This window comes from Pelodiscus sinensis, chromosome 24, assembly GCF_049634645.1.
Source record: "Pelodiscus sinensis isolate JC-2024 chromosome 24, ASM4963464v1, whole genome shotgun sequence".
Lineage (NCBI taxonomy): Eukaryota > Metazoa > Chordata > Testudines > Trionychidae > Pelodiscus > Pelodiscus sinensis.
Window position 1 is genome coordinate 9,618,521 of NC_134734.1, and position 21,603 is coordinate 9,640,123.

The 21,603-nt window shown below is 56.0% G+C and overlaps 1 protein-coding gene across 2 annotated transcripts; it reads right to left on the reverse strand.

Annotated features, from left to right (window-relative positions):
- Positions 1–293: 293 nt before the first annotated feature.
- Positions 294–21,498, reverse strand: CTDNEP1 (CTD nuclear envelope phosphatase 1). 2 transcript variants are annotated; one of them, XM_075907053.1, is made up of 8 exons: positions 20,343–21,498; positions 14,318–14,384; positions 13,241–13,359; positions 10,080–10,151; positions 5,377–5,493; positions 4,823–4,934; positions 4,218–4,302; positions 294–3,594 (listed from the first exon to the last, which is right to left on the reverse strand). In XM_075907053.1, the coding sequence occupies exons 1-8, from the start codon at positions 20,622–20,624 to the stop codon at positions 3,534–3,536; spliced, it is 915 nt and encodes a 304-aa protein (XP_075763168.1). In that variant the 5' UTR covers positions 20,625–21,498; the 3' UTR covers positions 294–3,533. The 2 variants fall into 2 exon arrangements, with proteins under 2 accessions (XP_075763168.1, XP_075763167.1); XM_075907052.1 differs by having other exon boundaries at positions 20,334–20,639.
- Between the last annotated feature and the right edge of the window lie 105 nt (positions 21,499–21,603).

Below are 21,603 nucleotides of genomic sequence, written 5' to 3' on the forward strand. Positions count from 1 at the left end.
GGGTTAGCGCTCGGGGAAGCGGGTAAAACCATTGGGGGAAGGGCTGGGAGCCAGGATGCCCTGGCAGGGGGAAGGGTGCAGTGGCCAGAGCGGAGTATCCTGCTCCCCTTAAGTCTGGCACCTGGGGATGGGCCCCTGCAGCCAATGGGGGCAGCTTCGTAGGGATCTAAAATTTTGTTTAATCCGTGAACTTCTTAAATGGAGGCGTCGCAGCTGCTGCCCCCCTCCAGTTAACCATTCAGAGCCCTGCTGCTCATGGCCAATGCATGGAGTTGGCAGGGAGGAAAGGAAAATGCTGCCAACTTGAGAGGAGAGGCTCTCCCGGGAGCCCCTCCTTCCCCAGGGCTTACTACAGTGACCAAGGGGCCAAAGCACCAGCCCCTCCCCCACAGGCCAGATTCCCTTTATTGGTGTCCCACAGCCCCAGGACAAACCCAGCTACCTTCAGACTGCACTGAGGTAAGTCACCAGCAGGATGCCCCTGCAGCAGGGCTGGCTTGGCTTGAAACTGACACAGATGCAGCCACTTCTGCAGTAGGGTGGCCAGTCACACAAGGGCCTCTCACCCAGCACTACATGACCACCTCTGGGGTGTGGCTGCAGTTATATAGGGACCCCTCACATGGCACAGAGAGATGGGCAGTTCCAGGGTGGGGTGGCTGGTTATACAGGGACCCCTCACCCAGCAGGGCAACTGGTTACACAGGGACACCTTTCTCCACACCAAGCTGTAGTTACACAGCTCACTATAGTTAACATCAACAAATAGTACACAGCTGCCCACACAGCAAAGAAGAGACAGTCCCATAATGCAGCCTGCTGTGGCAGGGGACTGCAGGAAATACCTGAAAGCAAAACAGGTTCCCCCTTTGCTGGCAGATATGAGTGTTACATGGCCTTTTTACTCTTGCCATTTTATACTTCAACTAAAAAAGGGGATATGCCCTGCCCCACAGCATCCCTCCATGCCACCCCCTACTAGGCATGTAAAAGAATAGTCAACTCTCTCATAAGCCAAGGCCAGTGTTCTCTAAGCCAGTGGTCCCCAACCTTTTCAGGTTGTTGGGTGCCAGGGGGTGTGGCCGTTCACCCGCTGGGCGCCAGGGGGCGGGGACACTTGCCCGCCTGGGGGCAGCCCCCCCAGCCGCATGCCCGGGGGCGGGGCCTCCCCCATAGCCACGTGATCGGGGCCGGCACACCCCGGCAAGCCCCGCGCGCCCGGGGCTGGCGCCCCCCCCCCCCCCGTAAGCGCCATGCGCCCGGGGCCGGCGCTCCCCCCGTAAGCACCATGGGGCTAAGGCCGGGGCTGGCGCCAGCGCCGGGGCCAGGGCACGCGTGGTGCCCCCGGGGGCGGGGCCAAGGCCAGGGCTAGGGCATGCGCGGTGCACCCGGGGCCGGGACCAGCCATGCGCCTGGGGCTGGCACCTGCCAGCCCAGATTGCTCCGCGGGTGCATGTAAAGAGCCCGGCGGGCGCCATGGCGCCCGCAGGCACCAGGTTGGGGACCACGGCTCTAAGCTGTGCAGCTGTACACGTGATTCGTTAGGTCCATGCAGGGAGCACCTGTGTGTGTGTGTGGGGGGGGGGGGGAAGAGATCATCTGTGATGCTGGGCTGCAGCACACTTTAAAATCAACACTGGCCTAGGTTTATTGGATAGTCAGAATTCACTACTCACATTCCTCCCCCTTGCTACCTCCATATCAGAGGCAGCAAAGCAATGGGTGTAGGGGGGGAGGAGCCAGCTTAAAAACCCATTCCCGGCAGATCCAGGGCTTGGGGGGCAGGGGGGAAGAAGAGAGGGAATGGGGGAGGCAGAGGCACCAGCACTGCAGCTCTGCCTTTTAAATGTAGGAAGAGCCACCTGGCTCTTCCAACATTTAAAAGGCAGAGGCACAGCACAGGTCCCAGACCCGCTCCCACTGTATCTCTGCAGTTTAAATGTAGTAGGAGCCAAGCTGCCTGCATACCTGGCTCCTACTACATTTAAACTGCAGAGCCACAGCAACCCCCTATCAACTAATCAAGTAGTTGATACAAATTATAGTCATTTACTCGATACTTAACATCCTTACCCCCCCTACTACGCTCTGGGGTCAGTCCTACCTGCCAAGGAAAAGCATCATCTGCTAAGTCCCCACCCTGCAGCACAGGGTCAGCCTCTTCTGCTTGCTGACTACAGGAGGCATCTATGCCCACCTCTGGATGAGAAGGGGCATTTCTTCAGACCCACAACATAGGGAGAGGAGTACAGAGGTCCCATCCCATGTAGAATTGGGACCTGTAAAGGTTCTATCCTGCCACAGGTGGGGCTTACAGTGATCTCAGCTGCTCCTCAAACACTTCACCCATCTCCACACACCCCATCCAGCACCCAGATGGCCCTCTCACAGGGCTCTCCTGCTTCCTATCGTCACCAAACTGTAGCAGGCCCAGAGGCCCTGCAAGCCCTGACAGATCAGTGAGGGAAACTGAGGTACAGATCCAAGCCCTGCCACTTGTGAGCAAAAATGGGCACTGAATCTAGCCATCCTCACCCCTTTGGCTGCAGCTTCCTCTCACCCCAAATTCTTCCACCACAGTCCGCTAGAAACGGGAAGAGAACTCCTGGATCCCAGCCTCGTTTCCCCTTGCTCTAACTGCTATTTCCCACTCCCTTCAAAGAGCCAGGAAGACAAAAGGAGTCCTGGCCCCCAGACCTCCTGCTCTAACTCACCAGCCCCCATTCTCCTCCAAGAGCTGGGGAAGGAAGTCAGAATGCATGGGTTCTAACACCCCACCCCCAAACACTGGATCCCACTCCCCACCCAAAGCTGGGGCAGGACCCAGGACTTCCATCACTAAAGTCCAACTGTTGAACAAGTGTAACTGGTTTGGGGGGGGGGGGGCGATGAACCCTCCCCCCTGTAAGAACTCTCTGAACACGGCTCCATTTCTGGCCTTGCTTAGCGGCTATAATTTGTCTCCTGGGTTTTCATTTCCCCCAGAGTCTGAGAAAAACAGAGAAGGTCACCCCTGGGGAACAGATCCCAGAGCAAAGACCCACCCCTAGGGAGTGGACCAAAACAATCAGATGGCTTCAGGTTGCTAAACTCAAAAGGGAGCCAGTGAAAGGCAGGCTCCTGTTCAGCCCAGGACACAGAGAGGGAAGAACAGAACGAAAAAAATAAACTAAAAGAAAGAAAGAAGGTGGTCTTTGTACAAGGCCGAAAGGGTCTTGTAAAACCAGACCCAGCCTGATCAGACATGTCCATCCAGCTCCAGAAATTTCACACCCCCTTTCTTTGTCCAGCTGCCAGATACGCTCCATCCCCCTCCAAGTCAGTCCCCGCCCATTTCTGGGGGGAAAAGGGGGTTGTTTGTTGGTGGGGAAATGGAGGGGTGTTGCATTAACATCCCCTGGCCCTCCACTCTGCTCTCCAGAGTTCACCAACAGTTGCGGAGTCCACATTGCAGGAGAATGGGGAGTGGCGGTGGCAGCGGTGGGATAAGGCGGCGGTCACGGGCCAACGCCGGAAGAAAGGAGGTGTTGACATCACCAGAGGCGGTGCTGATGGAGGTTCCGGCTTAGCACCGATCGCACATCAGCTGTGAATCTGGGGTGGGAGGATGAGAGGAAAAGGAAATGTTAGAATAGAAACCAGGAGTCCTGAATCCCAGCCTTCCTGTTCTAACCAACTACTCCCTTTGACCTATGGAACTCTTAAGGTATTGGCAGAGGGCACAAGGACTACATAAGTTTCAAGGGATCCCCTGGATTGGATCGCTGCCTAGTTTACCTATGGAACTCCTTGCTAGGGTATCTTCATAACAGAGCTGGGGGGGAAAAAAAAAAAAAAAAAAAAAAAGAGTCCCTGGAAGGTAGGTCCTTGAACAACTAGCTAATAAGCATTATGGTCAGGGATGCAGCTCTAAATCTCTGACTGCCACAAGCTGACTGCTCAAGAAATGCCCTGTCCTGTTAGTTCCCTCTCCAGCAGCTACCCTCAGAAGACAGGCCCCAGAGCGAGACAGGCCCCTGCTCTGACCCACTCTGGCCATTCCCACATTAACTCCATTGCATGACATCCAGCACATGTGCACTGCCCATCCTAATCCAGTTTGCACAAAGGCTTGGTCTGGCCATGTCCCTACTCTAACCCACCAGCCACCACTCCCCCCTGCCAGAACCAGGCAGAGAACCCAGGAGTCCTGGCTCCCAGCCTCTGACAACAAGTACCTCAAGGCGTCCAGCATGGGCAGCAGGTTGAGCAGCGCGGTGTCGCTTGGGTCACTGAACCATGACTTGATGGGGATGGCATTGTCTAAGAGAGAGGGACCGATGCTGGTGAGACACCAGTAGGAATGGACGGACAGACACCTCTTAAAACGGCAGTGCACTGCAGTCGAGCTAGGGGAAGGGAGATATAGGTTTGCCCCCCCCCCCCCCCCCACTCTGCCCCATGACCAGTACCACAAACTTACATGCAGTTCCCTGTGCCCAAGCACAACCCCCTCTCCAGGTGCAGGGGCAAGTCTCCATGGCTCATTAGCTTCTTCGCACCTGTATGAGGGGAGCCACTTCCCTTCAGTCAGGATATGAGTCCATGGGATCGGAGTGGAAAGGGGAGACCCTCTCCCAAACAAGAGGACCGCACCCCAAAATGACTGGCTCTCAGAAGGGAGTGGGTGGGGTCCAATAGGTTGGAGCTGGGGGATTGTGGGCCATGACTTCTGGGTTCTCCCCCAGCCTGGCGGGGGAGTCCGGGAGCTAGGAGCTCTGGGTTCTGTCTCAGCCCCAGGAGGGGCTGGGGACTAGCAGTTACAGCAGGAGCTGACTCCTACCTGGATGACTTCTGTAGGCGCCTGGTGAGTTGTCCAGGATGACAATGCTGGACAGGTCGCTATGTACGACTGAGAGGTCCTTAATGTAGCTTCCCAGCTCCAAAGTGCAGTGCTGGAGGGAAGCACAGGGGAGGGGTGAGCAGCTGGGATCCCCTGCAGCCCCCCCACCAGTGCCCCAGCCTGCATTCCTCCCACCTGGGCCCCAGCTGCCTCTTCCTGCCTCCTCCCAGCCAGCTGGCCAGCCTCCCTTAGCCCAGCAGCCCACTGTCCAGTTAGCCCCCAGCATTTTTGCCAGGAGGCGGCAAGCCACCATCCTGCTCCCCCTTCTCTGCTCTCCATTGCCTTGCCCCCAGCTCCCCATAGCCCTTCCCCTGAACTCCTCAACTCTGCTCTCTAAAGTAATGCTCCTAGCTCCCTCTAAGCTCCGCCCCAAACTTACCCCACTCTGGTCTTCAAAGCCCTACCCCCTGCTCCAAGCCCCACCTTTCCTTCCCCTTTCCTTCTACTCTGCTACCTTTTGAAATCCTGCTTCCTACACCCTGCCCCTCACTCACCTGCCGGTAATACCTCCTCCCTAGGATACTCCGGTTATTGTCCAACTTGTCGGCCACGGCAGAGCCATAGATCTCCATGCTGGCTGTAAACACCACTAGCTCGTACCATTGGCTCACCTGGATAGAGGGTAAAGCAGAGAGAGGATAGAGACCTCAGCCTCCTCCTGGGACAAGAGCTCCCAGCCAGTGACACCCATGGCCACCTGAGAGAACGGCACTGCCTGTGGGCGTGCATGCATTGTTACAGAGGTCAATCTGGGGACGTGCAGGGGTGACTAGGTTAGAACAAGGGGGCTGGCAGACAGAACTCCTGTGTTCCATCCCTTGGCCTTATCGGCTTGCTTGGGTAAGTCCCTACCACTCTGTGCCTCAGTTTCCACACACACAGTTGGCCTAGACTGATTTCTTTGGGGAAGGCCCCATTTATCTGCATGCATAACATCCTGCTGGTCTGCTTCATGAGGTATCATTGGAAAAGCCATCATCTGCTATTACTGTCTTGTTAAAATGTGCAAAAATTGTGTAGGGATCCTTGCTGTGTCCCCATTACTGAAAGACACTGGCTGTGTCTAGACTGGCAAGATTTTCCGCAAAAGCAGTTGCTTTTGCGGAAAAACTTGCCAGCTGTCTACACTGGCCGCTTGAATTTCTGCAAGAACACTGAGGATCTCATGTAAGATTGTCAGTGTTCTTGCGGAAATGCTATGCTGCTCCCGTTTGGGCAAAAGCCCTCTTGCCAAATGCTTTTGCACAAGAGGGCCAGTGTAGACAACGCGGTATTGTTTTGCGCAAAAAAGCCCCAATCGCGAAAATGGCAATCGGGGCTTTCTTGCTCAAAAAGTGCTTTTGCAGAAAAGCATCTATGCCAGTCTAGACGCTCTTTTCCGCAAATGCTTTTAACGGAAAAACTTTTCCGTTAAAAGCATTTGCGGAAAATCATGCCAGTCTAGATGTAGCCACTGAGTCTGGGAAATCCCAGCCTCACTCCTCCAAATTAAAAAAGGACTGGTCACAGCTGTTACAAAACTATTAGCTACAGCAGAACTTCTCTGTCACCCATTCCCAGCTTCTGACGAACAGTGGCTAGGGACACCATCCCTGCCTGTCCTAACAGCCATGAATGGACCTATCCTCCCTGAATTTATCTAGCTCTTTTTTTGGCCTTCACAACTCTGACAAAGTGGGGATTATATTTGTCATGTTGTATGGGAGTTCTACTGTCCTATAGTAACTACATGGGTGCCTCAGTTTCCCAGGGCACAGCACCAAAAGACAATGGTGGGAATTTTGGGTGTGACTCACTGAGGGAGGCTACTCTAGCCACAGCATTTGCACAATAGCCATAACTTGAACTGAGGGCGCGGGGGGGAGGGGGGAGGCTTTGCCCAGAAAGGAGATCAAAGGGCAGATGAGGGGGCTGGGGCTAGGCTGCCGTGGGGGGTGGCAGTGACAGTTAGTTAGTCTCTGTTGGCTTGGGGTGCAGGATGCTGGCTCTAGACTTCTCTCTCCCCAAGATGGATTGCTTTTGAGTTTGTGCTCACAAGTGTGTTCTACGCTGTGTCCCAGTCAACTAATAAACCCTGTTTTACTTTCTGGCTGAGTCTCCTTTCAGTACTGATGAGGGTGCAGGGCCTGGTGACTCCCCCACACCTCGGTGACATTGGTGGCAGAGATGGGATGCACTACACCTGTGGATGGAGCATCCAGCAGTAAGTGACAAGGGCACAGTAGGAAGAAGGAGAACTAGTAAGAGCCAGCTGTGCTGAAGGTGAGCAAGGTGCAGGTCCAAGAAGCAGAGAAGCCTAACCGGAGAGTGTGGTTCCCAAGAAGGGGGTGTCACACTCAAGAAGGGGCTCCTCCTGGGAACCATGGGAATTGGTCCCAGAAGTCAGAAGAGCCTACAGCCTAACTCATAGGAGGAGATATGAGTTCTGGAGACTGGCACACTGAAGGGGTTCTTCCTGGGGAACTGTGGGGCACTGCAAGCAGTGTCCCTGGGGAACAGCAGGGAGAGGGACTAGAACTGTCTCGTTAAAGAGAACGTTGTTGAGCTATGCAAGGAGAGAAGGCTGCAAACTAACCAACTGACCAAAGCCCAGCTAACTGTCAGTTGGAAGAGAATGATCGCTCCACGGAGCTGGTTCCTGTCCCAACTGGGCACCACCAGACAGCCCCTGAGGGCACGTCACACCCCGTCCTTAACCAGGTGAGGTCTGAAGTGGCTGAAGGCAACCAGGCGAACCCAGGGGCCACTAGCACCCACTCGACCAGCAGCAGTTCGGATTCCCCCTTAGTGAAGCTGTCTCAGCTGGAAATCCAACTATAAACTATGGCTAAAAGAACTGGAGGGTCAGGAGAGACAGCGGCAGCACGAGCTGACCATGATCATTCTGAGGCAGAAACATCGCTGCTGCAGTGAGTGAGGAGGAGCCCAGACGACTCAGGACTGCATGGAACTTTGATCTGAACATGCTGTCCCAATTTCAGGGGAAGGGGAGGAGACAGACGCCTTCCTCACTGCCTGTGAGAGCGCCTGCGATCTGCACCGGGCAAACCCAGCTCTGGCAGCTCACCCCCTTACGGGATCCCAGCCCAAAAGGACACTCAGCCAGATGGACGGGGTAGAGGCAAGGCACTCTGAGATGTTGCACAGGTGTGGGCTGACCCCCCAAGGCAAACAGGAAAAGATTCTGGAGCTCTCAGAAGTCCCCGGGGAGACCTACCTGGAGCTGGCCCTCTGCATGGGGCGATACACCTGCAAATGGGCAGACGGGGCTGCGGCCCAGACCAAGGAGGACCTGGGTGAACTGATGGTGCTGGAGCAGCTGTATGAATGCTGCCCCCCAACCTGTGACTGTGGCTGGTGGACAAGAATCCGAAAGACCTGCCCAGTACAGGGAGGCTGGCTGAGGAGTTTACAGACAGCCACTCCGGGCTCATAACCATGCAGAAGGGGAGTCATTCGGGGACCCCAGAAGGGGGACTCAGGCAAACTCCTCCCAAAGGGAACAGACTAGGGATGTTAAATGTCGGTTAACTGAAGTCGATTAACCTCATGAATTCTTATTGGTCAGTTGGCTATTCTGGAGTCCCTGGGGGCAGCCAGTGCACTCCAGCCCCTCTTCCAGGGAGCCCCCTGCCACTCCGCATTGCTGACTCTCTACCAGAAGCAGCAGCACGGGGTGTCAGGTGGGAGCTGATCCATGAGGGGAGACAGTTTAAAAACCAGTTACCCTCATGGACCAGCTGCCTGCCATGCTGCACTGGTAGCAGCAGCCCCTGTCCGGGGGCAGGCTCTGAGCTCCCAAATCCAGCACAAGCCAGGCTGCTCCTAATACACTTTAAATGCAGAGCCACAGCGGGGGTAGGTCCCAGACCCAGCTCAGGCTGGCACTGAGCCATGCTGCTGGCCTGCCTGCTAAAAAATGTAGTTCTGGGGGGAAATGCATGTAGTCTATAGCATTAACCTATAAGATTTTGCTTATCAGTTAATCAACTAAATTATTACATCCCTAGAACAGACTATACCAGGGCAGACCAACCTACGCAATGGAACCAACAGGACCTGACCTGTCATTACTGTGAGTAAAGAGGCCACAAGTGGGCCCAATGCCCTAGGTTCCAGGACTGGTTGAGCAAACCAAGACTTCACAGGGTTAACCAGGAGGGAACCCAGCTGGAGGAGGAGCAGACTGCCCAGGTGGGAGACATCCTCTGGCAAGGAGTTCCATAGGTTGACTCTACATTGTGCGAATAAATGCTTCCTTGTCTGTGTTATAAATCTGTTACCTATTTGGTGCTCTTAAGTTCTTTTGTTATGAGTAAATAAATTTCCTCCATGAGTCTCCACACAAGTGCTAATGGTCCCTAATGTCATGGTCGCCTTTTTAACCAACGCTGGATGCCAAGCAGAAGTTCAGAGAAAACTCTCTTCTGCTATTCATAGAACCAAAAGCTGGCAGAGAGCCAGGATTCCTGGGTTCTCTCTTGGACTCTAGGAGGGGAGCAGGGGGGCTGGGAACTAAGGTTCTCTCCTGGCTCTGGGAGCTGGTGAGTTATAGTGGTGGAGTGGGAGGGAGGGGTTAGAAGCCAGGATTCCTGGGTTCACTCCTCAGGCTAGGCTAGATCACAGGTTGTTGAGTTTTCCCAGACCCCCTTGTATCATGCCTAGAGATAGACCAAAGCGTTTCAGCCCTCACGGGACAGAAGCTGCAGGAAACAGGAGGGATCAAGGTGACCCCAGTAACCCTGCAAGGGAAGGGAATGAACTAGTCAAGATGTGTCCAGTCTGGGACATATCACCACATGCGGTAGGGGAAGGCAGACCACCCCGAAGGTCTCTGCTGAGGTGAGCAGGGAGGGAGATACCTTCCCAACTCTATATGGCTGGGCCCTGAGTGTAAGATGCACTAGCCAGACAACTGGAACAGGTTTGCTCATAACAACTAGCAGTAGCTGATCCAAGGACGTGACCGACCGAGATTCCATAGAAGGAGTCGGCAGCAAACTTAGGAACCCAACTGGGGATCTGCAGGGGATTGTCAGGTCAGCCAAATTTCACTAGGATCTGGATAATAGCTGAGCGGGTAGGAGGAGAAGGGGGAGTACCTCTGCAAGTTCTGGGGTTTGGGATCTGGTTCAGGTGGGTTTGCACACACAACTCCACCCCTGAAGAAAACAAGACACCAGGGCTGTCTACTTACCACTTCTAGGAAGAAATCCACGTGCGGCCTCTTATGTACAAAAAAGCGGACGGGGTGTTTGTCTATGACAACCTGCAGACCAGAGAGAAGATGGGTATAGCAGGGTCCTGGGCAGATGCTGAGACCCTAGAGCTGCCTGACACTGGCACTGGCACAAGCTAACCATACACCCCCAACTCTGCTAGACTTACCCCATCTCTTTTTACAGACAGCACTGCCGCCCTCTGAGAGGAGAGGTCCCGTGTCCCATTCCTTGCCTCCCAGAACCTGCCATTCTTTGCCCTGGGACCAGATGGAAATCAGTGTCCCATGGATGGGACAGGTCCTCTGCCCCATTCCCTGGGCTCCCGAGCCAGACAACCTCTGCCCTGGAGTCAGGTGGGAGCAGTGCCTCCTAGAGGGGAAAGGCCCTAGACAGTCTGACTTTGGGCATAGGCACCCCACAAACCCAGAGAGAACTAAGCTTCTGAAGGATGTGGCCATGGTGGGGGCTCAGTGTAGGACCTCCATTATTTACTTAGGGCAGTGGTTCCCAACCTGTGGTCCACAGCCCCTGGTAGTCTGTGACAATACTGTAGGGGGTCTCCGGAAAGTTTAAAAGTGTTCCCTGTAAAGGGGGGGGGGGGGGGGGAGAGAAGCAGCCCAGCTTCCCAGGTGATTAATCAGCCCCACCCAGTCATCTCTGCACTGAGCCCTGAGCTTCTGACTGGGTAGGGCTGCCCCCAGAGCTCACAGCCGGGGTCACCAACCCGTCGATCGCGATCAACAGGTCAATCGCAAGGCTTTCGGGCACCCCCGCCCCCCCATTTTCCCCCCATCCCCGAGAAGCCCCACTACCTACCTCTAGTGTAGTGCTGGCTTCCCGCGGGGTGGACGGAAGTCCTGGGTGAAACGTGCGTCACTTCCAGGGGCTCCGGAAGTGCGCAGGCTGCTCCCCTCCCACAGCTCTGTCACGTGCTGGGGAAGGGGGCATCGGCTCCAGAAGAGGAGTCCAGTGGCTTCCCTGGGAGGGGTGAGTTGAGCGCAGGGATTTCCCTGCACCGCGGGAGCGGGGGTCAGCTCCGGGGTTTGGCCTGGGGAGGCTCCCGCGGGGGTTTGGCCGCACAGTGGGAGGGGGGTTTGGCCCCAGAGAAGGCGCCCATGGGGGTTTGGCCCCACCGCGGAAGAGGCAGCTTGGCCCTGGGGCAGGCACCCGCAGGTGTTGGCCCTGCTGCAGGTTGGCCAGGCCACGCTGTGGGAGGGGGGTTTGGCCCCGGGGCAGGCCCCCGCAGGGGTTGGCCCTGCTCCAGGACCCGGGGGGGGGGGTGTTGGCTGGGTCGGGCCATGCTGTGGGAGGGGGGGTTTGGCCCCTGGGGCAGGTGCCCACTGGGGTTTGCCCTGCTGCAGGAGGGGAGGGGAGGGGAGGCCAGGCCACGCTGTGGGAGGGGGGTTTGGCCCCAGGGCAGGCGCCTGCAAGGGTTGACCGTGCTGCAGAAGGGAGTTGGCCGCGCTGCGGGGGGGGGGGGGGGGTGAGCGGGGGGGGGGGGGGGGCATTGGGGCAGGCACACACAGAGTTTCCCTGCGCCGCAGGGGGGAGTCAGGCCCGGAGAAGGCACATGCTGGCTTCCCTTGGAGGGGGTAGGGAATCCTAGGAGGCGGCAGATGCAGGGGACTCTGCTGCCACTGGCACCCCACCCCGTCCGCACTCCCCAGACCCTACTCCCCTGTCCGAGCTACAGAACTCTGTCCCCATCCCATCCTCAGCTACAGAACCCTGTCCTCTGCCCTCCCAGCACCCTGTTCCCTCTCCCCTGCCCCCAGCCGCAGAACTCTGTCCCCACAAAATGTATAATTATAAATGCTTCATTTTAGATTTAAATAGCATGAATAAAAAACAGACCATTTATTTCATAACTATAAACACGTGTTTTAATGTTATATATCGCATAATTTTAAAATAAACTGTTTATCAGAGTGTGTAAGTAAGGGCTGGGGATAGCAAGTGATGGACAGGAGGAGAATAGAGAGGGCGGGGCTTCAAGGAAGGGGCGGGGCGGTAGAGCTTCACCTGTTCTGAGATTTAAAAAGTGATCTTGGGTGTAAAAAGGTTGGAGACCACTGACTTACAGGGAACACTGATCAGGCCCACTGAAGAACTGGGGCTTTCCACCAGGCAATTCTCTCCCAGGACTCACCGTTCATGACCACCCGCCCTCCCACTGAAGCTGCACTGCCATTTACACTTTTCTTTCCCTCTCCCAGGGCTCCATGCCCAGCCAAGGGTGGAGTGCCAGGGCAGGAGCTGCCTTTGGCCACGAGAGCCCCCTCACCATATCCTCCGTGGATGGGCAGAAGCTGAGGAAGCAGCACAGGCCAAGGGTCATGCTGGCTGCTGCTTCCCTTGACCCAGAATGGTGAAAGGCAGGGACTGGAAACTGACAGGCTCCAAGCCTGCAGACGCACTACATGGATAAAAAGTCCGGGTGCGCCAGTGGTTTGCCTTGCTGGGCTGGGCAGCAACCCTGGGACATGCTGTGGACTCTGCTGGGACACTTGCTTGCAGAGTCTGGGTTTGTTTGCTTGAAGGCACAGAGCCTCTCAGCTCCCATTGGCTGTGAACAGCAAACAGCAGCCAATGGGAGCTGAGAAGCTCCATGCCCTGCAGTCCACATGTCCCTCACCCACACTGTCCTCTGGAGTCAGCTTAGAAATGGGTCAGTCACCTTTTACCATGTTTTCTCTTTTGAAACGATCATATTATGTGAATACGTCACCCTATTCTAACCGTTCAAAAGCTGTTAGAGCAGCTTGAAGGGTTTAGTTGGGCAGCTAGAAAAAATAGATCAGTGGATCCAATAAAAAAAAATATACAGCACCTCAAAGTTGTTACATTTCTACGTGGACACCCTGCATTCTCTCTCAGTGCTACTATATTTGTTCAGATAACATGAACTATTATACATTTCAAATGATTCTCAAGTAATGGAAGGTTTGAAAACAGCTAAATTGTTTGGGGAGGTCTGTAAAATTTCAATAGACTGAAAAGAGGGCCATATGCGCGAAAAGGATGGCTTAGGGGGTTGCACAGTGCTCAGGGGCTGAATCTCATTCATGCCAAGAGGCCATTTTCCCACCCCCCCACTGGCCAGGCAGTGAACTCCTCATTGCTGGCCCCAGCTTACCTTGAGGATAAAGTCAGGAGGCGTCCCTGGCCGCACTGTGGGTCGCAGCACCCCATCATGGTGGGAGTGAATCAATGTCTCATCCAGGTCGAGGACCAGTATCTTCCTCTTCACCTGGTCTGGGGGGAGGGGAAGGGAGAGGACAGCTGTCAGAGGGGGCCTCCACCCAATCAAAGTCAGCCCTGAATAACAGGCAGCCCCCTGGCAGGGCTGCCCCACCATTAGACTTACCTGTGGTAGGGTTGACCGATGAGCCTGGGTTCATTGGTTAACCCTTACAGTTACACACAAGCTGCCTCTGATACAGAGGAAGCAGCATGGGGGAGGAGCAGGCATACGCTCCCTGCAAGCACCAGCTCCTGCTTCCTCCCCCCACAAGCACTGGCTCCTTCCCCTCTCCCCACCCCTCCCCCTCCCCGCATGTAAACATTTAACCACTGAAAAAACACAGCTGTTACATGTTTACACAAATGTATTTAAACTTCCCTAATCTTTGGTATGGTTTAGATGCAGCCATTGCAGGGCAGACACCCCATAACTCATGAAATCTAGGGAATCCCTCCTGTTCCGTGGCTCGGAGGGGAGCAGGGTCTAGTGTTAAGCGCCAGGACTCCCGGATTCTCTCCCTGGCAGCGGCATTACCAAAGCAGGGACCAGAACCCAGGAATCTGAGCTTTTCTCCACTAACCCTCCCATCTCTTCCCGCTCCAACGGCCATCTCCCCACCAGCAGCCCTGTGCCACCAAGGGGGCCCAGCCTCAGGGACCCCTTGCAGCCAAGGGGCAGGTATCAGAGGTTAAAGTAACACATTTTTTACAAGTACTCTCCTATCACAATTCAGGGGGAAGAGAGGGAGACTGCATGTGTTTTTCCTGTTTGCTGTGACTAGGGAGTGAAGGGAAAGTGCAGAGCCTGCTGCGTTTGACCTCTGGGATAGAAGAGTCAAGGAGGGAGGGTCACCTCCAGCCAGCCCCTGTAAGCTGCCTGCTGCTGAGCCCCACCCGTCCCCCAGCAGCCAAGTGCCCCAGCCACACTGGGGCGTACCAGCTCACTTTCACCTTTGGCAGGGAGACTTACTGAGCCGGTTCCGTGAGGCAGGAGAGAGGGGGAGGACGTCGTAGCGCACCGTCTGGTACTGGATCACCTGCCACAAGAGCAAAGCGGGACAGGCTGTCATAGCCGGGAGGAGAGCCCAACTGCTAACCCTCCGCCCGCCCCCCCATCCCCTGATAATCCCAGGACCCAGCACAGCCCCACACAGACACACAGGGAGGGGGCCTCCCACAAACTCCATGTATGGCCAACTTCTACTTCAGGTATCCCCTTCATCCTCACTAATCTCCCCCCCCACACTCCGTTCCTACCATGTACTCTCTCTCTCCCACCCCTATGCCAGGAGCTCTGTGTTGCCCTGCCCTGTAAAGCATTAGAGCAGAGGATGGGCTGGGAGCCTAAACAGGTTCTCTCCTGGCTTTGGGAGAGGAGTGGGAGTTGGTGGTGAGAGTTGGGAGCTCTGGGAGGCAGGTAAAAGTCTAGCTCACACCGGCAGAAGCTGTCATTCCCCGTGCCTCAGTTTTCCTATCTGAGACACAGGGCAATAAACTGGTCTAGTGAGACTTGAAGGGCAGGGAACAACCTGCACTACGACAGAGCCCAGCCCCAGTCAAAGCCTCTAGACACTGCAACGCAAGAGACTGAACACATTCACCCTGTTTTCCTTTCCCCATCAGCCACCCTTTAAGCCCCCTGCCCAAGCACCACCCACCGTGGTTCTCCCCTTGCCTTGGATCTCACTCAAGGGAACTTTTTAAGACAATCCACCTAAATCAGAATCAAGCAAGGCAGCCCTGAAAGTGAAACTAACCAGGAAGTGAGACCTGTGCACAGGCCCTGTGGTGGGGACCACACAGACCTCCCTCCCCTTTCCTCAACTCAGGTGAAGAACCAGGAGGAAGAGGAAGTGCACTGAGTGCTTGGCAGACCCTGGCTGTGTTGTTCCCTCTGTCAATGGAGGGTAACAGCAACTCCTACCAGCAGGCATCCGGAGTTCTATCCAGACTGACTCCACCACAGACTCAGTCCTGCCTTGCAAGGGGAAAGTTATTTCCGCACTGTGTTTATGCTTCTGTCCAGCTCTAACCACTGGAGACAAAACCCAGGAGTCCTGGCTCCCCCACTGCACCCTTGCCAGTTCTAACTCACCAATCCTCACTCCCCTCCCAGACCCAGGGAGAGAACCCAGGAGTCCTAGTTCCCAGCCTCCCTTACTCTAACTACTAGCCCCCATGCCCCTCCCAGAGCCAGGGACAGCACTCAGGAGTCCTGGCAACCTGCCCTTTCCCTGAACTCTAACCTACCAGCCCCCCTCCTCTCCCAGAGCTGGGAAAAGACCCCAGGAGTTCTGGCTCTATGCCCCACCCATCTAACCCACCAGACCCACCCCCCCAGTCATGCCTTTCTGGCCCCCATCCACTCTGCCCTATCACGTGCCACAGCTCCTGTAACAGATACCTGCCTGCACTGCAGAATCCCAGATTAGATTGGCCAAGGCAAATCCAGCCTCCCCTCCAGCCCCCTCTCCAGACCAAGAGGACTGGCCAGGACCTTTTCCCACCCTCACCCTCCCTGCTCTATTTTAACCACCCACCTGCTTCCCCATCTCAAGCTGCACCCAAGTCACGGCCTTCGGCACCTGTTGTCCCTTAGCAACGTCGAGAATCCCCCAGCCCCACGGGTTACGCACAGCTTGGCCAGCTTCTACACCAGCTCTAAGGGGAACACCAGGACGTGACTCCAGGGCCAGCCACAAGGGCCTCCTCCCAGAATTCGCTTCCCAGCTGATTCACCCTGGAATCCAGTGGACTTTCCCCACCTCCCCCCACCATACACACACACACACGTACATACAGGTCTGAGCAGGGAATGGGCATTCCCTGCCTGTGGAAGACAGATCCCTTTGAACTAGGCTCTGATGCCAGGTTGCAGCAATGCCAGAGCTTCCTCAGCCCCCATCTCACCCCGGGCACAAGGCAGCTGGAGAACACATGGGAGGCAGCCAGTGGCACTTCCTACCCACCTCCTTAGGGATGTTAAAATGCATCTAATTGGCTAATAGTGTAACTGCTGAAAATTACAACGGTTTCACAATTACATGAAGGGCGGCAGTCAGCTTCCCAGGAGCCAGTGCACACTGGGAGCCAGCTTTTAAGCCAGCTCCTGCCTACCACCCTGCTGCCGAGAAGCCAACTGTGCCAGACCAGGAACTGAGTGTAGCCATTTGGGTAACTGATAAGCCTGACTGCTTAAATGGCTACACTCTTACACCCCTACTCCCTACTGCAACCAACACAGCAGAAGCACCTGTGGAGATCTGGATATGGGTTGGCCCAGGGAAATAGGGCCTATGGCGGGGACTGCTGGCTCAGGAGGTGGGGCATTGTGCCTCTCCCTGCTAGAGGACACTGGCTCCCACCTGACCCCAAGGCAAGGACTGGCTAGCTTGTGCGGGCAAGGAGGGGAATGGGACCCCAATCTGGGCCATCATGCATCCACACAGCATCTGGCACATCAGGGGGAGATCGGGGTCCCTATCACAACACCAAACTCAGTGGGGCCCCCTATGGATCAGCTAGACACAAATGGCCCTACACACTATGGCCACTAGACCTCCCAGGATGCTCTGCACTGAGCTTCTGTAGGAGCCCAGTGCATTGTGGGAAAGTGAGGCTCTCCTGGGCATGCCAGGCAATTGTGGAAAATCACTTGCATGGGGGGTTAGCAACTCAGGGGAACAGAGCAATGTGGTTCAGACCCCACTCCCAGCAATGCCAACCCCATGGGTGAGGGTCCCCCCCCAGGTTAAAATCAGGGCCAAAGCCAGCCTCTAATCCACATCCAACCACCCCAGGAAGAGAAGCAGCAGCCTGGCCCTTGCATCCACCATAGCCTGCCCACTCTCTGCCTGGAGGAGGTGTCTCGGGTTGGTACTGGACAGCATTTCAGCCATCCCTGCTAGCAACTATCCTAAGAGTTAGGGACACCAACATAGTACCTACGGCCTGGGTCCCTTTCTTATCACACTCCACCCTGGATGGAGTTAGGACACCTGGGTCCCACCCTGGACCCACTACCCAGATGGTGCCAGGATGCCTGGGGTCGCACCTGACATGCACCCCATAACAGTGCCAGGATGCCTAGGTCCCATCTACCCCATACCTCACCGGGCAAAGCTTGGTGCCTGCTCAGCTCCAAGGGGCAAATGGGTTCTAGAGCTGAGAACCGAGAGCCACCTGTGGCATAGGCCAGAGGAACACAGGAGTTTAGACCCCAGTCAGAGCCAGTGTCACCTGGAGGATAAAGGCCCTGCGCCCCACCCATGTCCACATGACTCTCATACTGGAGTGAAGGGAAACTGCCAGCCTAAGAGGCCCCCCCATTGAGACTGGAGTTACCCAGGCACGGTAATGACCTCCTACATACAGAAAGAACAGGACAACCCACCATTGCACCAGATACTGCACAACTAACCCCACCAAAAAAAATTCCCCACATTTCCTAGTGTGCCACACAGACCAACATGGACTGAGATCATGGCCTCCCCACTGTGCCAGGCACCACACAGAGACGCCCACCCAAGATCACGGGTCACACACAACTCATCCCACCCAAAATTTGGGGGGGCCTCTGCGAGGCACTACAGACACACAAGACAGTCCCTGCCCTGAGGAATTTCCAAGCTAACTACCAAGATTCGTTTATCCCTGGTTTCAAGATAGAGAAACTGAGGCACTGAAAAGCAATTTTGCCCAAGATTACAGAGGGAGACATATTAGCTGGATCCAGATGTCTCAGAATCCAGATCTACCTTTCCAGGATTATAAGGAACTACTCTGATCCCCTCTGGGAACTTCCACCTGAGGGTAAAAATTAGTCGACAAGCAGCAGAATGCCAAGAATAAATTTCCTGTTGTTCTGATCACACAGGTGTTCCTGTGACAGATACACAACACGTAGAGGAAAGAGATCTAACGTGAGGGACCCCTTTAAACATGGCAGAACTCAGAGAGCAGAGGCCTGATGCACTTAATTTCCACTCATTTAATTGCAGGGACAGAGGGTCTAGTGGTTAGAGCAGAGAGGGGCTGGAAGTCAGCACTCCTGGGTTCTCTCCCCAGTTCTGGGAGGGGAGCGGGGGCTGCTGAGTTAGCCTCCTCTTGCTCTTTTACAGCACTCAGGCAGGAAAGTTACCAGTACATTTCACAGTTAGTTTCTTTCCCCTTGGGCATCCTGCATCAATCCGGAAGCTATCAGCTTTGTGGTGGAATGGGGGAGGAGGGTCAACCCCAAAAGCCACTTGAGGTTTTCTACTTGCTTTATGGGTTGTTGGATTTTTGCTTCTTTTGAAGACCTAGACATCACCTGCCTGAGGACTAGCCAGGTTCTCTTGATGGGCTCCAGGCAGCCACAGGCACGGAAGGGAGAGTTAAACAACAGTTTCCAGAACAGATTGGGAGATGCAGGACTCCAGAGTTTGGCACGACTTAGGGGCTACACTAAAGGCAACAAGCTGTGCCCAGATTGGAAGGGGGCATTAAAGCTATAGCCCCAACCCCCTTCCCAAAAGGGTGTGATGCTGGGTATGTGGGGCATCTTATATGCACAAGCTACGCACTATGGTCCCCCTCAGACACCTTCAAGTCATCATTAACCCCTAACCATAGGGACCCCCCCCAAGACTGCTCCTAGGGGCCAGTCACCCTTAGAACCTCCTTGACTACCTCCCCTCTTACCCTCTACCTGTGCCTTAACTACCTCCCTGTCTTAAATACTCTTTGCCTCCCCAAAGCTCCCCACCCAGCCCCACCTTCGTCCAGCTCTCCGCACATGCCAGCTCCCTAGAACCTCCCACAATCAGTACCAGGCACCCTCCTAATCCTCCAGACTCCCTCTACCAGCCACCTAGTTGCCATCCCAGATCTTGCACTCTCCCCAACTAGGAATTTAAATATCAGTTAATTAAATAGCTGAGTAACCTCATGAATTCTTATCTGTTAGTTGACTATTCTATGGCTCTGCCCCCAGAGACTGGCAGCCAGTGCGCTCCAGCCTCATTCCTGAGAAAATCCCTGCCACTCCGCGCTACTGCCACTGTATCCGAGACAGAAGCATGGGGTACCAGGTGGGAGCTGATCCACAAGAGGAGCTAGTTTAAAAACCAGCTCCCCATAACCTTGTGCTGCTGCCTCTGACAAAGGCAGTGGCGCAGGGTGCCAGCAGCCTCTGTCTAGGGATTGGTCTGAGCACTGGACCCAGCGCAAGCCAGAACTTAGCTGGGCTGCCTGCCCTCCCGGCTCCTAATACACTTAAAATACAGAGCCGGAGTGGGGGTAGGTCCCAGACCCTTCACAAGTCAGAACTGAGCCAGGTTGCTGGCCGCAGGGGGCGGGGCAGGAGAAATGCATGTAGTAAGATTTTGCTTATCGGTTAACTGACTACACTTTTATATCCATATCCCCAACAGCCCCCAAAATCCTATGCCAGCTCCCCAAGTCCTTCCTAGCCCTGCCCCATTACACTCCCAACCTCACAGCCTCCCCATTCCCTTTCCAACCTCTCTTGCAACTAGCCCTCCAGTTCCCCCACTTGTCCCTCTAGGCCCTTTACAAGTCACCCCAGCCCTACTATTTAGCTGTCTGCCCAGTTGCCCCCCAGGGGCCCAGTTGCCCCAACCCAACACCCTGAGCCTCCATAGCCCCCTTACAATCCAAAGCCCCCCCACCCCAGCCCATTTCCTCTACTGCCAAATCCCACCAAGTTCCCTCCACCTCACTCCCCGATTCTCCGGAGGCCCATTCCCACCCAGCTCCCTAGGCTCTGCCTCCGAGCCTGGCTCCCTAGATGATCCCCGCTAGGCGAGCCGCCCGGCCCCGCAGCCAGGTTGCCCCCAGCCTCTCTCTCCAGTGGGCCCCACAAGTCCCCCAGGCCTGCTCCCCAGCTGTTCTCCCTGGCGCCCCACAGCCTCACTCCCCGAGCCTCGCCCGTCGGCCGCAACCCCCCCAGCCCGCTCCCCACTTGCCCCCGTCCCGGCACTCACGGTGCGGACCTGGCGCCGCAGCACGTAGAGCAGGAAGCTCCAGAGGCGGGCGGCGAAGGCCAGGGAGGCGCGCAGCCCCAGCAGGCACTGCGTCCGCATCGTCCCGGCCCCGCCGCCCGCCGTCCGCCCCAGCTCCGCCAGCCTCCGCTCCGCCTCGCTCCCTCCGCCGGCGGCGGCGGTGGCGGCGGGGTCGTTTCCGCTCCAACCACTTCCGGGTCGCTGGGGGGGCGGAAGTTGAGCGCGCAGGAAGGGCACCTCGAGCTGCGCGGTAGCTACAGCTGCGGCGCGCATGCGCCAACATTCCCCCGGAAAGGGGCGAGGCCTGAGGACAGAGCCGCGGGGGGCGGAGCCCAGTGGGGTCCGCAAGAGAAAAGGCGCCGGCTGAAAGGAGGAAAAGGTAAAGGGGGCGGGGCCAGAGGCAAGCGGTTGGGAACGGTCAAGAATGGCGGAATTTTGAGGCGAGTGGGCGGGGCCTAAGGATGGACAAAATAGGGACCAAAGTGGATGGTGAAAAACGGATGGGAATGCCCAGGAGGGCGGGCTTCCGGTGACAAGTAGGCGTGGCCACCGGAAAGGGACAGGACTGCTGACTGACAAACAGGGAGGAGCCGTAGGAAAGGGGGGGGGGTGCCTGAGACAAGCTATTCCGAACAGTTAAAGGGGCAGGGATTGTCAGAAAGGGGCGTGGCCTGACAAATAAAAGTCAGTCAAAGGAAAGGGGGTCGGGCCAGAGAAGCAGTTGGGAAGAGCCAAAAGGGGCAGGGTGTCCAGAGGAGCAAGTGGGCGGGGCCATCAGGTGGCCCGTCTTCAAGGAGGATAAAGTGGGCGGAGCCAGGCAAAGGGGGTGATCCAGAGACTTGGGAGAGGACATCAGAAGGGGGCACCCTTCTAACCAGTGACCACCCCTGCCAACCACAAACTCACCACCCACTTCCTAGACCAGCCTTGCCTCCCCTCTCCCCCAGAGCTGAGCCCATCCAAATAGTTCCAGCATGTCACCCATTTATATGAGAGGAAATATTCTGGGGGTACAAACCCCCTACTGTACTGGGGATTAATGGAGCTTTGCTCTGCACTGGATTGGGACACCCTGTCCTAGGGACAGAATGGCTGTAGAACTTAGAGGAGTCCTAACTCCAACCATCCCCTGCTCTAGCCCACCAGCCCCTCACTTCCCTCCCAGAGCAGGGGACAGACCTAGGCGTACTGCCTTCCCCTAGCTCTAATCACTAGACCCCACTTCACTCCCACCCAGTGTTCCCTTTCTCCA